The 15,612-nt window shown below is 39.3% G+C and overlaps 1 protein-coding gene across 2 annotated transcripts; it reads right to left on the bottom strand.

The window, feature by feature from the left end:
- Positions 1–2,812: 2,812 nt before the first annotated feature.
- On the bottom strand, positions 2,813–11,176 carry LOC124377920 (interferon-induced protein 44-like). Of its 2 annotated transcripts, none has more exons than XM_046837301.1 (9): positions 10,634–11,176; positions 7,968–8,059; positions 7,669–7,702; positions 7,141–7,339; positions 6,497–6,646; positions 4,365–4,536; positions 3,985–4,085; positions 3,664–3,825; positions 2,813–3,227 (listed from the first exon to the last, which is right to left on the bottom strand). In XM_046837301.1, exons 1-9 carry the CDS (start codon positions 10,852–10,854, stop codon positions 3,213–3,215), a joined length of 1,146 nt encoding a protein of 381 aa, XP_046693257.1. In that variant the 5' UTR covers positions 10,855–11,176; the 3' UTR covers positions 2,813–3,212. The 2 variants fall into 2 exon arrangements, with proteins under 2 accessions (XP_046693257.1, XP_046693258.1); XM_046837302.1 differs by having other exon boundaries at positions 7,141–7,341; positions 7,671–7,702; positions 10,506–10,771.
- Positions 11,177–15,612: the final 4,436 nt, after the last annotated feature.

The raw sequence follows: 15,612 nt of genomic DNA on the forward strand, positions 1-15,612 counted from the left end.
TAAGAAATATTAAGTAAAAAGTATTAAGTTAACTCTAAATATTCTACTTAATAAAACTCCCAAAATTTATACTCTTCTCTTTCTCTTTCTCTTTCTCTCTCTCTCTCTCTCTCTCTCTCTCTCTCTCACACACACACACACACGTGCGCTCTACCCATGAACACAATTTAAAATAAACCGAAAGTGAAAGTATTTTAGACCATCAGAATTCCAACTTTACTCTTTAATAATGACTTGGACTTTAATACTGATTCAAGTGTTTTAATGGTGACCCCTTTTGCAGACGTTACATCAGCTGCTGTTGTGCAGAGGTGTTACTGGTCTTTTGTTAATAAAGAAAATGCAATAACTGTCAATCTGTTGTTAGAAACACATCTCTAATACTGCATATATACATTTAATAATATCATATATTATAATGATAACATTGTAATATTCTCAATGTCTTATCTGAGGTCTTATACCTCAACAACCTGGCTTTGATCCAACCCTCGTACTGATCTGCAACCAGGAGTTTTCCCAGATTTAACCCAGATATTGTACTGTGGAGACGTTTTGGGCGAATGGGGAAATATGGTGTAAAGTAAGAACACTTAAATAGTTTATCAATTAACAAAATATACAATAAATACAGAAGAGAAATCCATATCAAATCAATATCATCAAATCACCCCTTGCCTGCAAAACAGCATCAGACAGAATCGATGATGTTGAGATCAAGACAAGAATGAAGACCTTCATATTTATCTGGAGTTTCACATTTTGTTTTGGTTTAAACACGTCTTATTTTCCCCTCAATATTTTTTTATATAATTAATGTATAATCATGCAGACATATTACAAAAGTCACTTTAAATATTTTACTCCAACATGAACTCTAGTCCACTCTTTTTATTGCATACATGGACATGTAGTCTATCATTTGGCCTTTGGTCAATTGGAAAGTAATAAAGTTCTGCAAATACAAGGGCAGGAATAACCAAGTCAAGTCAATAGGCTTTTATTGTCATTTCTACTATACACAGTGGTACACAGTACACAGTAAAAACGAGACAACGTTTCTCCAGAACCCTGGTGCTACACTAAACAACATAGAGCTACATAAAGTTCATCGAATGGAGCAGTCGAAAGGTGCAAAGAACAAAAAGCATGTAAATGGTGTAATATGGTTAAGTATAAATAATATATAAATGGTGGTGGAATGGATTAAGATGAGTAATGAGGATCCATCGATGATCAGTGGAGAATGGCCGCTCTGTGCTCTCCTGAAGTCAGAACCATCTCTTTGGTTTTGTCAACGTTCAGAGACAGGTTGTTGACTAAACACCAGGGTGTTAAATGGTTGTGGACTTCAGGGGATCACAGAGCGGCCATTCTCCGTATTCTCCATATTCTTCACTGATCATCGATGGATCCTCAGTGGAGATAGTCAAGAGCACCAAATTCCTTGCTGTTTATCTGGCGGATAACCGCACCTGGTCACTCAATACCAGCTCCTTCACTAAGAAAGCTAAGCAGCATCTCTACTTCCTGAGAAGGCTGAGGAGAGCTCATCTTCCTCCCCCATCCTAACTATTTTCTACAGAGGGACCATTGAGAGCATCCTGAGAAGCTGCTTCATTGCCTGGTTTGTGAACTGCACCGTTTCGGATTGCAAGACCCTACAGAGGATAGTGAGGAGATCATCAAAGTCTCTCTGAATGTTGACAAAACCAAGGAGATGGTTGTGGACTGACTGAGGTCTCCTAGTCAGGAAGTCCAGGATCTAGGTGCAGACGGAGGTGTTCTGGCCCAGTAGGCTCAGCTTATCAATCAGATGCTGAGGGATGATTGAGCTGAAGTCTATGAACAGCATTCATACATACATGTCCTTGTTGTCCAGGTGGGTGAGGGCCAAAAGGAGGTTTGTGGAGATGGCATCGTCGATTGAGAGGTTTGGACGATACGCAAACTGCATAGGTTCCAGTGAGGGAAGCTGGGCCTTGATGTGCCTAATGATGAGCTTTTCGAAGCACTTATTCACGATGGGTGTGAGTGTGGTGGAACGATAGTCATTGAGGCAGGAGACAGTAGAATTCTTTGGCACAGGGACAATGGTTGTCATCTTGAGGCATGTTGGAACAAAGTTGCTGCTCAGGGAGATGTTGAAGATCTCACATGTAAAGAGTGCCTATTCAAACTCATGTACATGCTGGGTCTATTTCAGCAGGATGTGGCACACTCTTTTGTGGAATTTTTGAGGAACATGAGTTTAAAGGTCATAACTTCACAGTGTCTTCAAATTTTGTAAATTTCAATCTGCTTAAGCGTCTGTGGAATGGTGCTAGACAAAGTCAGATACATAAAGATCTTGCATGAATGGGTGCTTTTGGAGTCCATGCCTTGATGGTTTAGAGGGACAACATATATAATATGCAGTATGGTTTGTCAATTCATAAATCTGTAAGAACACACCATTTCTACTCACAGGCATGTCGACTGTCCGCTAATTCATGTCCTTGTGTTCAGATCAAAACTACTTTTAATGTTATAAAAATATGTTTGTTTTGATCCGTATAGTAACTTAATACCATTATATCATAAAACCTTTACATTTTACTTTGTTTTTAAGTAGCTGAACAGCAGTACAGTGACAATAAATTCTTATCATTCAGTTTCTTCCTTTTTTTCCTGTATGCCTCACAGACACGCACCTCTACACTGAAAGTGAAAGTAGTTTTTGACCTTTGTCAGCATTTTAAATGATTACTATTTTTGCATTGTGAAACATTAATTGTGATCAGGACCCAGGAGTAGAACACAAATTCAAAGGTTGAATATAAGGGAAATTTATTGAAGACCAAGAGGTTACGGGAGTTCAGTGAGACAAATATAGCATCAAATACATTGTTGTGGAGGATAGGGGAGCAGGGGGAGCACAGACACAACCACAAGTCACTGCTGTGGACATCAAGCACTCTGTATGAGTGTGCGGGCTAGCAAGTGGAAAATTGGCCTATTCAGATTACACATAGAAACAGATTACACAAAGAGCAATCAGAATGTATGGTAGACAATAAGTGGCTTCTAAATAAAGGGGGATTCCTCTATTTACAATCCCCCTCTATTTAGAAGACATTAATTGTCTACCATACATTCCGATTTGTCCAGGTGTGGCCCGGAGTCAACCAGTTGCCATTGCAGGCCTCTTCTACTTTGACACACATCCTGTATCACACCAGTTGTTGCTGTAAGGAGTCAAGACAATTAGACAATTAGTTGTGGTATATCTGGACAATATTATAATCATAAGAAACAATCTATGCAGTATGAACAAAATCATTGCAAGTGTCAATATGGAAGTATGCACTGAAATCTGTTCAGAGTCAGTTACAGGTACTCAAATTCACAATTTACAATAGACTTATAAATGTAAGCTGGAGTTGGAGTAAAATTAATGCTGTTATATTGTGATACTAACAATCACACATGAAAAGTGGTCAAAACAGCTCTAGATATATATATATATATATATATATATATATATATATATATATATATATATATATATATATATATATATATATATATTATTTTAAGGAATTGTGATCTAGAGCTGTTTTGACCACTTTTCATGAGATTGTTATATATATATTAAATAAAATACATCAGCAGGTAACTCACGTTATCATTTTCGAAGTAATTTTGAACAATGTCTGCAATTCCCTCTAATGCCATCAGAATAAGTACATCTTTTTTGTCATTTGTTTCACTTTCTTCATGATAGTTACTGACAGGGAAGACGCATTTCAGTGGTGGACCAAGTTTCTGGCTGCACTCCTCCATCTATGCAAAGAGGAAATACAAATAGTCATGAACAAATAGTAAAAGATAATAAAAAAATAACATTGTAATTTCCACAAGAAAGTAAAAAACAGGAACAATTATGTGCTAATTATTAGAAAATGATTTGCAAATAAAGAACAAGAATCTGTTTCAATGAACCTTTTCTTTAATTTTCCTGCTAGTGTAAACCTTGTTTGGATCCTCCTTAACCAGGGGGCAGATTTTATCAATTTTTGTCATCAGAACCACATGAGGGATACCTGGCAACCACAGGTAAAATTAAAATGTAGGCATTTTTGTTATAGTGTGTCACTAATAAAACTGAACACCACAGAGAAACTATAAAAACCCAAAACTCATCCAAAAATTATTACTGCATTATTACCCATCAGCCACATCACATCACATTTATGTTATGCTCTGATTACACCCCTACTAAGCTCTTATTGCTTTATGAGTCATTAGGTGCCCATGTTCCCATTTTTATCTCACTATGATGATGTCATATATGCATAATATTTCATCTTTTATTAACTTACCCAATAAAACTGCTTCATTTCTGACTCTTGTCATCTTCTGCAAGGCCTCTTTACTTAGTTGGGAGATGGTGTCTGCAGCCACTACAGTCACTAAGCAGTGGACTTTATCATTATGACTGGGTTCTTTTATGTAGTCTGGGCTATTCGTACTCAGTGGAGAAACTGGATTAAACTGAGGACAAAGAAAATTAAAAGAAAGAATTCACAGAATCATCATTAAATTTATCAATAATTTCTTGAAGAGGGAGTAATTAAATTAAAAGGTCATGAGTTCAAACCCAAGCAGTACCAAGCTGCTGCTTCTGGGTCTTTGAGCAAGTCATTGACCCTCAACTTCTAGAAATACCCTAGCCACCCCAGGAGTCTTAATAAATAGTGATCAGTATGGGGTAGTCTACTGTTTATACTTTAACAAATTACTGTGCATAATTAAACAAAAAAGTTTATAGTGTCGTACTGTAAACTATACAGTATATATGTATGTGGAAGCGGGTGCATGGATGAGCGCTAGTTTGTGAGTGGAGGGTGGAGACTAAACTGTTACGTTTGCCTGCCATGTAAATCAAATCTTCTTGTTCTTCTTTTGGCTTCTCCCATTAGGTGTCGCTACAGCGATTCATCCGTTTCCATACCCCCCTGTCCTCTACACCTGCCTTTTACTGACTTTCATTCCCCTTCTCTCCAGCGTGTACCTCCACCTCTCCAGTCTCTTCTCAACCTGCTCCCTACTCTCACCACAAATCACAATATCATCCACAAACATCATAGTCCATGGAGACTCCTGTCTGACCCCGTCCGTCAACCTGTCTAGCACCACTGCAAACAGGAAAGGGCTCAAAACCGATCCTTGATGCAGTCCAACCTCCACCTTGAACCAGTCTGTCTTTCCTACTGCACACTTCACTGCTGTCACACTGTCCTCATACATGTCCTGCACCACCTTAACATACTTCACTCCTGCTTCACCATCTCCACATCATCCAACCTTCTCTCTCTGATTCTCATTATTCATCAGCTGCTCAAAATACTCCCTCCACCTTCTCAACACACTCTCTTACGAGTCAACATATTTCCATCTCCATCCTGTATTGCTCTAACTTGCAGTACATCCTTCCCAGCTCGGTTCCTCTGCCTTCCTTAGTGTCCAACTTCTAATAGAGCTTCTCATATGCCTTTTCCTTGGCTTTCGCCACATCCCTCTTTACCTGCTGCTGATCTCCTTGTATTCCTGCCTACTTTCCTCATCACTCTGTTAAACCCAATTCTGTTTCTCCAACCTCTTTCTCCTTATGCTTTCCTGCACTTCCTCATTCCACCACCACATCTCTTTGTTTTCCTTTCTATTTCCAGATGTCACACACAAAGTACTGTTCTGTCTCCTTATCACTCCTGCAGTAGTTGCCCAATCATCCAGCACCTCTTCACCACCACGAGCTCCTGTCTGACCTCTTCCTGAATCTCTCACTACAGTCTTCCTCCTTCAGCTTTCTCCATCTTATTCTTTTTCCAGTCCTCGCTCTCCTCCTCTTCTTCTTTACCTCCAAACCCATCCTACAGACCACCATCCGATGCTGTCTAGCTACACTGTCCTTTGCCAACACCTTACAGTCTACAATCTCCTTCAGGTTGCATCTTCTGTGCACCTTCCTTGCCCAATTTCCACCGGTATCCTGTTGGCCAAGATACCTGTGGCGGTCTTTGGTAACCCAGGCATCAACCAATTGGGTATGAAATTTTCTTTCGTTATCCGCATGTTTGATTTGGCGCATGTTTTACGCTGGATGCCATTCCTAACGCAACCCCCCCATTTACCCGGGCTTGGGACCAGCACTAAGAGTGCACGGGCTTGTGCAACCCTAATGGCTGGGTTATGTGAATCAAATATTAAATATTGTATTATTTGTACAAATTTGTTGTATTACTATTGTCACCGTAAAATAAAAGAAGTATAAAATAGAGTATCTGCCAAATGCTGTTAATGTAAATGTTGAACAAAAATAGCATGAATATTCTACCTTACTGCATCATTAGCTGTATGTCTGGAGTGGTTTGTGTTGGCTGGTTATACTCTGTCCTGTGTAAATATCTAAAGCACAGATGAATGATTGATTGGAATGATTGTTTTTTCCTACCGTATAACCTTCTTTAACGTGACCCTTCAGGGCTTTAATGATGTCATCAGGATGAATTCCATTTTCCTCAGAACCTTCCAAACCCATAACATCATTGAGGACAAATGGCAAAGCCGCACCTTTAACATCAGTGATCTTGTACGTTTTGAACTGCGAAGAGAAAAGCAAAATGTAACATAACACAAAATCTCCTGTAGACTGAGATCATTCTCACAGAAACATTCTAATAATTTTCTTAACAAAAGAGATTCAGAATGAGTTTAGTTTTCATATTCCCTGCTGGGGGAAAAAGTTTTTATTTTTATTTTTATTTTTTCCCTCTCATAAGTAAGTGAAGTCCAAAAAAGTCAAGAAACTGATGAGAAAAGAAAAATATGTTGAGAGAAATATTTAAAAGAAAAAAATGTCAGTGGTTCAGAAAATACAGTAAACCTTTCAGATACTGTGCATGTTAAATAGTTCAGTACATGTATAGTACAATGGCTGAATATTATTGATACACTATGATTGTAATATGTGTGAGACATGACCCAAGTTTTTCAGATTTTAATGATTTAAATCAAATTTATTTGTTATACTTTCCTCATTAATAAAGCAACATAATGAGAATAATATTTTCTGTACATCACAGTAAAAGTTTTTACCTTTTTTGTACAGCTTTTTCCTGCAGATGTCTCTTCCTCTGCCTTGATTGCAATTTTTGCTTGGAAGACACTCTGCACAGAGTTTATGAAGCAGGATTTTCCAGCTCCAACTTGTCCATAAAGCAGTATTCTGAAATGGCTGAGTTCTGGACAGTTAAGAGGAATCTCGCGTAATTCAGATTTCAGGAGTTTTTTTGTGCTGTTTAGGAGGAAAATAAGTTCACAGTTTAAACATTAACACGGGTAAAATAGTTCTTTCTAAAAGACAAATGTCCAGGGTTTTTAATATTTTATCAGATTGGCTGTGCCATTTTAACATATTCAGGTTCTTGGTTTATAGAAATACAATGTAGCTTTAGAAATCTCTAAAGGTGTTAAAAATAAAGGTTACCAAAGGTTCAAATAAACAGATATTTGTTGTCTATCTGTCTCCAGTTTTTTCCCCAGTCCTCTCGATTTAATCTCTATTTAATCTCAGGTGGTTGCTTAAATGATGACAGACATTTTATGGACATTAATGTAACTTACTCCCAATTTATTGTCCTCCATGGCTTTTCAAATTCTAGGGAAAGAAATGCCAGTTTTGCATTAATATGAGAAATTTCACCAGCATGTATGTTTTAAAGTCAGTGAAAATACAAAGTTTTCAGTACCTGGACCTGATCACTAGATGCCTACTGTTTTATTTTCTAATTACAATTAAAAAAAAAAATTGACAAATGATAAGGGAATAATAAAACTTTGCAATATATAACATTAATTTAAACACATTGAACATCATCTCACATATATTTAAAAAGCTATGGTGTCTGTCTCTCTAAACTCACCTGAAGGTGGAGGAGGTGGAGGTGGAGGTGGAGGAGATTTGGACTCGGCAGATCCCATTTTATTTAATCTAGTGATTTCCAGAAAAACAATTCTGATGTAAAAAATAGAGAATATAGAAAGATGTTAATTCCAGCAACAACAATGTAAATGTAGTCAAAACCAAGACATTTTCAGAAATTAACTCCAAATATTCTATAAATAAATAATAATATAATAGTATTTAATTTACAGATGTGTATCTCCTTCTCTCTCTCTCTCTCTCCCACTCACTTAAACACACACACACACACACACACACACACACACACACACACACACACACACACACACACACTTGCTTTATCCACGAAGAACACAATTTAATGGTAACTGAAAGTGAAAGTATTTTAGACAATCAGAATTCCAACTTTACTGTTAAATAATGACTTGCCCTTATTTATTAATTCATGTATTTTTCTGGCAAACATTTTGGCAGCTTTTACATCAGCTGCTGTTGTGCTGAGGTGTTACTGGTCTAGACTGTTAATGAAGAAAATTTAATAACTGACAATCTGTTGTTCAAAGCAAGCTCTAATTCTGCATATGTACATTTTCTATTAAAATAAAATTATATTCACAATTTCTTATCTGAGCTTTTCTCCGCAACAAACCCAGTTTTGCTGGGTACTTATCTGCAACCAGGAGTTTTCCCAGTTTAAACCCAGATATAGTACTGTGATATAGTACTGAGCACCTAAATAAACTCATAAAACCACTAAAACAATCCCAGGTTCCTTTTTAGTGGAGTGTCTAAATTAACTACAAATCAGATATCTAAAAATTATATTCCATTACAGTTTAGAAAATGTAAAGTATTATAAACACAATTGTGGATGTCCAACCTCTGAGATCATCTTGTGATCTAATCTCACCTAAAGCTCCACAACTACATTTATTTACAAGTATAGGACAGGAAGAGCTGTGTGATCTTATTACCAAAATCAAATCAACCATGTCTGTTAGATCCCATTCCAAATAAACAAAGAAGTGTTACATACAGCTGGTAAGAATCTTCTGAATATTATTAACTCCTCACTATCTTTAGGTCACGTCCCTAAACCTCTCAAGAGGGCAGTTAATAAAGCCCCTCATTAAGAAACCCCATTTGGATCCAAACGAACTATCAAATTTACAGACCCATTTTAAACTTCTGCTTATGTCCAAGATTTTCGAAAACATTGTGTCTGTCTAATTCTGTTCCTTCAGTCAGGTTTTACCCCATCATAGCACCAAAACTGCTCTATTTAAAATCACTAATGACCTGTTTGTAGTTCAGACCAAGGCTACATCTCTCTGTTAGTTTTATTAGATCTTAGTGCTGCATTCGGCACTATAGATCATGACTTTCCTCCTGGATCAATTACAAAATTACATCGGCATTCAGGGACAGGCATTACGCTGTGTTTAATTCTACTTGTCTGATTGTTACCATTTTGTAGATTTCAATGGAGAACTATGCAGGTTAATGCAAGTTAGATATGGTGTGCCACAAGGTTCAGTTCTAGGAGCTCTGCTTTTCACAATATTCACGCTTTCATTGGGAAATATTATTAGAAGGTATGTGATTAGCTTTCACTGTTATGCTGATGATACCTAATTATAAATCTTTTCAACACCAAAAATGTGAGTGTGTTAAAGAATTAAAAAAATTGGATGACACATAACTTTTTATTATTCAATTCTGATAAGAGATTTTGCTCATTGGCCCAAAAACCAATACACAGAAGCTCCAGCATTTTAACTTGCATGTAGAAGGAGGTTCTGTAACTAGTAGTTTAACAGTAAAAGACATGGGAGTTATTTTAGACACAACATTTTCTTCTTTGAAAATCATATCACCAATATTGCAAAAACATACATTCTATAAATACGCTCTTGTCCAGAGCAACTTTGTGCATTTTCAAAATAGCTTGAACAGCACATCTTGAAACCCCAGTCTGCCACAGCTCCTACTGTCTGTTTTAGTTCAACCTACATATAAAATTGACCAATAGAACCTGCTTGGTAGAATTGCTAATCATAAACCTTACTCTGATCCTACAAAATCCCAAAAGTGTGCAAGTGTGAGAACTGAGTCAAACAGTGGTCACACCAAATATTGATTTGCTTTGAATTTCTCTTCTGTTCATTTACTTTTCATGGTAAACTAATAAAAAAATTAATTTTAGAAAAATAAAAAAATAATTATTAAAAACTAATAATTTTATTTTTTAAACCATTCTAACTTTACAGCATTTCATCCACAATTGCCTAAAACTTTTGCACAGTAATGTATATCAACTAATCTAATAATAATAATAATAATAATAATAATAATAATAATAATATTATTATACTGGACATCACGTCCTCGTCCAATTGCTCCTCTTGGTTCTCTTCCAGAAATGCCCTGGAATTTCCCTACAATACATAAACTACACCATGACTGTGCTCGCTGCATCATCCAGTTGAGCCCCTTCATTTTACTGAGATGCTTAGTTTCCATGTTTACTTCTTACCTTAATCAAATTTCTGCATCATCTTGCACTCTGGACTTTCCCGTTCTTCCACTCACCCCCAGATTTATACTGCTTTTATGATGATGGAAATTCACTTGCAATAAATTTAATCCTGCTCGATGTCTCACCCCATCCGTCCGCGAGGGAAACAAGCCGGCATCAGGAACAGGCTGAGGGCACGTGCACACCGCGCTCCCTTACCTAGTATCCTGTTAGCCAACGTCCACTCACTGGAAAAAAAGCTCGATGACCTCAGGGCAAGGGTCAAGTTCCAGAGGGACATTCGGGACTGCAACCTTCTCTGCTTCATTGAGACATGGCTGAATCCAGCGGTACCTGACCACGACATCCAGCCGGCCGAGTTCTTCTCAGTTTACCGCATAGACAGAACACTGCACACCAAACCTGGAACTACTGACCATCAAATGTCAGCCCTTTTATCTACCTTGGGAATTCAGCTCGGTCATAGTCAGTGCCGTTTATATTCCACCTCAAGCGGACATGGACACTGCAGTATGGGATTTACATGAGACAGTAACACTTCAACAAACACAGCATCGGGACGCTGCGCTTATTGTGGTAGGAGATTTCAACAGTGCCAACCTCAAGCGTGCACTACCGAACTTTCATCAGCACATCACCTGCCCCACCAGGGGCGAAAGGACACTGGACCACTGTTACACAACATTAAAGAACAGCTACAAGGCACAATCACGTCCACCGTTTGGGAAATCGGACCAAGCCGCCATCTTTCTCATGCCTGTTTACAAACAAAGGCTGAAACAGGAAGCTCCGGTTCAGAGGGAGGTCGCACGCTGGACTGACCAATCGGTGGCCGCTCTGCAGGACGCTTTGGATGACGCAGACTGGGACATGTTCAGGTGCAGCTCTGATGACGTCAACATGTTTACGGAAGCGGTTGTGGGATTCATCGGGAAACTCGCGGATGATACGGTGCAAAACAACACAATCAGGACGTTTCCCAACCAGAAGCCGTGGGTGGATAAAACCATCTGCGACACTCTGAGATCCCGCTCCGCTGCCTACAACACGGGGCTCGCCTCCGGGGACGTGGAAGAGTACAAGTCTGCATCTTACAGTGTTCACAGAGCGGTAAAGGAGGCAAAGAGGCGCTACGGGAGGAAACTAGAGTCACAGTTTCAACATGGTGGTTCTACGAGCCTGTGGCAGGGACTAAGAACAATCACGGACTGTAGAACACCATCTTCAAGGATTGTAAATGCTGAAGCTTCTCTGGCAGACGAGCGAAACACCTTTTACGCTGGTTTTGAGGCTGCAGCTAACCACGCTAGCAGCACAACTAGCGTGCACACCGAGAGAGCCAGAGAGGTAAACACGTTCGCCATCTCGGAACATGACGTGAGGAGGGCATTCAAGAGTGTGAATACCAGGAAGGCAGCAGGACCAGATGGCATCACAGGTTGGGTTCTGAAAGCCTGCGCTGACCAGCTAGCACCGGTGTTCACTGAGATATTCAACCTCTCACTGGAACAGTTTGTTGTCCCCTCATGTTTCAAACAGTCCACCATTGTTCCTGTCTCGAAGAAACCCCAGCCATAACGAATTTCGCCCTGTAGCTTTGACCTCAGTAGTGATCAATCGCTTCGAGAGACTGGTCAGAGACTTCATTACTGCCTCACTAACAGACACACTGGACCCTTTACAGTTCACGTACCATCAGAACTCTTCTACTGAGGACACCATTGCTCATCTCCTCCTCACCACGATAAGCCACCTGGACCAAAGAAATGGGAATTACACAAAGATGCTGTTTGGGACTACAGTTCAGCATTTAACACACTAATTCCCTCCACACTTACCTCTAAGTTGGAGGTCCTGGGACTCAGCCTGCCGCTGTGTCAATGGATCTCAAACTTCCTGACAGACAGACCACAAGCCGTACAGGTGGGAAAACACACTTCATCCACCCTCACCCTCAGCACTGGAGCTCCCCAGGGTTGTGTTCTGAGCCCCCTGCTGTACTCACTGTACACATATGACTGTGTGGCCACTTCAAACTCCACCATCTTTATCAAGTTTGCTGACGACACTGTTGTGGTGGGCCTGATCTTCAACAACGACGAGATGGCCTACTTACAGGAGGTTAAAAACCTGGAGAGATGGTGCCAGGAGAACAACCTTCTCCTGAACGTCAGCAAGATGTTGCAAACTGGCCCACTCTCTCCATCATCACACTTCTTCTCTGTACATATCTCACCTTTCGCACCACGATACTTTAAACTCTGGACTCGCACAGCACAGTGCACTTTATATTTTATACCACACCATATCGCATACAGACACTTTACACCACACCATACCACACACGGACACTTTAAACCACACCATACCGCTCACAGACACTTTACACCACACCATACCACACACAGACACTTTAAACCACACCATACCACACACGGACACTTTAAACCACACCATACCGCTCACAGACACTTTACACCACACCATACCGCTCACAGACACTTTAAACTCTGGACTCGCACAGCACAGTGCACTTTATATTTTATTTTACACCACACCATACCGCTCACAGACACTTTACACCACACCATACCACACACGGACACTTTAAACCACACCATACCGCTCACAGACACTTTAAACCACACCATACCGCTCACAGACACTTTATGGACAATCTAAACCACCTTGAATTGTTTATTGTTTACTGTTGTTTTACTGTTTCACTGTTTACTGCCATAAAAATTTTTTGTTGGAATTTTTTTAAATTTTTTGTATATACAGTGGAACCCGGTTATCTCGACCTCGGTTATCTCGGCAACCCTATTAAGTCAACGTTTTTGAAGTGGAACCGCTAAATTCTCGCTTTGTCCAAGCATTTTTTATCGGTTATGTCGACTTTTTTATGTCGCCGAACCCTAATATCTCGAGCACAAGGGGGAAAAAATTTGCCATTTAACGTCGGTTATCTCGGTGCAGCCGCTACAGGTGTTGTATTGTATACTGGTGAATCTCTGCTGTTAGTTAGTGCACATATGTCTTTTGTTGTTAAATGTTATGCGATGAACGGGAGGCGAAAGTAGAAGCACGGCGCTGAACAGCACACGGGAGAACGTGGGCTTAGCAGCAAAAGCATAGAATGAACAACGGCAGGATCAGGGGGAAATCCGCGATGGGCTTTGGGAAGAAAAGAGCAGCCGTTGAGAGAGTGCCGGTGGGAAGACACGTACCGGGATACGCATGAGCGATAACAACGACCGCCGTGAACCAACATATACCAACAATAACGGACAGTAAGAGTGTGGAAGTTTAAATAGGAGCTGGTAATGATGCTAAACGAGCACCAAATGAGCGCGATTGAAGCCGGGAACTTTAGAGAAAGCGGCCGAGAAAACACCTGCCACGCCCCCTTCGGATTTTTGACAGTAACAGACATGTACTGTATGTATTTTTATAGCATGCCTTCATCAAACAAATCGCGGCAAGGCTGTTGTGTAAAAAACCCTTCAAAAACACGTGCATGCACATTCTCATTTATTAACGCACATCATGTACATAAAGAAATTTCAAGCATGTTAATATATTGCCGCCATATTGATTTTCGTTTATCTCGATCATTGGTTACCTCGATGCTTTTTAGCGACCCCCTAGGACATCGATATAACCGGGTTCCACTGTACATCTTTTTATCTCTTTATATCTTCACATATTCTTATATTTTATTTTATATAGTTTTTATACTTTATTTATTAGTCTTCTCTTTCTTTTTTTTCTCCCCATCCTATTCCCTCATGCCGGACCGTCGTAATAAGCATTTCACTGCATGTCGTACCCTGTATGTATGTGTATCTGACAAATAAAATTTGATTTGATATAACAATTTACCGTAATTTCAAAGAAATTACCTACACTGTCCTGTCCTCAAAGTCTGCACATTCTCCACCACAACCCCTAAAATCTCAACTACTGCCCCAAAAGAAATGTTCTACTCTCCAGCAGTTGCCCTGCAGATCCCACCAACAGATTTCCTCTGTTCACATCCTCCAGGTGGTGAAGGTAGTTCATGTTAAAATAGATCATCAGGAACAGCATGTACTGATGTATAGTATACCGTATTTTGCTTTGTTATAGTGTAATATTCTGCACATGCTTTGTATGTGTGTTTGTGTGTGTGTGTGTGTGTGTGTGTGTGTGTGTGTGTGTATTAAAGTACATGAAGGTGAGGGGGAAAATGTATATTTTAGTACAGAGGTTAACAGACTGCTGCATCTCTGAATGTGAATAAAACCAAAGACATGGTTATTGACTTCAGAAGGACACACAGTGTTCACTTCCTACTAAACATCAGCAGCTTCTCTGTGGAGAGAGTCAAGAACAATAAGTTCTGGAAGAGAACCTCACATAAATGGATTCCCTCTTTAGAGAATTTTTTCTGTCTATTCCTGTTTTGCATGTAATTCCTTCAGATTTGTAAAAAAAAAAAAAAAGAAAACAAAGTGCTTGTGACTGTGGTAGGATTTGTAATGTTATCTTTAATAGTTGTCTTTCACCTGGGAACAGTAATGTGGTGTTCACTTGCATGGTCACATTGAATAGAAGATTTGGACCAGCTTCTGGTTCAGGAGTTTCTGCTGTTACATTGTTGGAATTTGCAAATAATTATTTGGCGTTTTCCGGTAGCCATTCAATTATTCTCTTAGACTTAAAAGGTTAGGGTTTAAAATAAAAAAAATTTAGAACCCTAAATAAAAGCCCTAAAAAATCCAGATTTATTTCTCGGGAAAGTAAGATGTTTTCGGAGCAAAGAGAAGGTTTATGCGAAGAGCGGATCAACATCTCTGTAATGGATTTTGATTTGCGTGAAAAAGTTTAATTCATGTGGTTGAATTCTGGTTCAGTCCGTCTTAAAATTTACACTATAGCAGCTACAAACAGCCATTCCCTCTCGACAGGAATGTATATTTAGTTTATTTAAAAAGCTCCACAGGATGTTTCCTTTGGATTCTAAAGTTTCCTCCCAGCAGGTGGATTTGTTATGAGAAATTGCCACTAGCAGTAAAAAAAGTTGCATGCTTATTGTTTTTGATGACCAAAATTTTCCAAC

This window comes from Silurus meridionalis, chromosome 24 (genome assembly GCF_014805685.1).
Source record: "Silurus meridionalis isolate SWU-2019-XX chromosome 24, ASM1480568v1, whole genome shotgun sequence".
Taxonomy (NCBI): Eukaryota; Metazoa; Chordata; class Actinopteri; order Siluriformes; family Siluridae; genus Silurus; species Silurus meridionalis.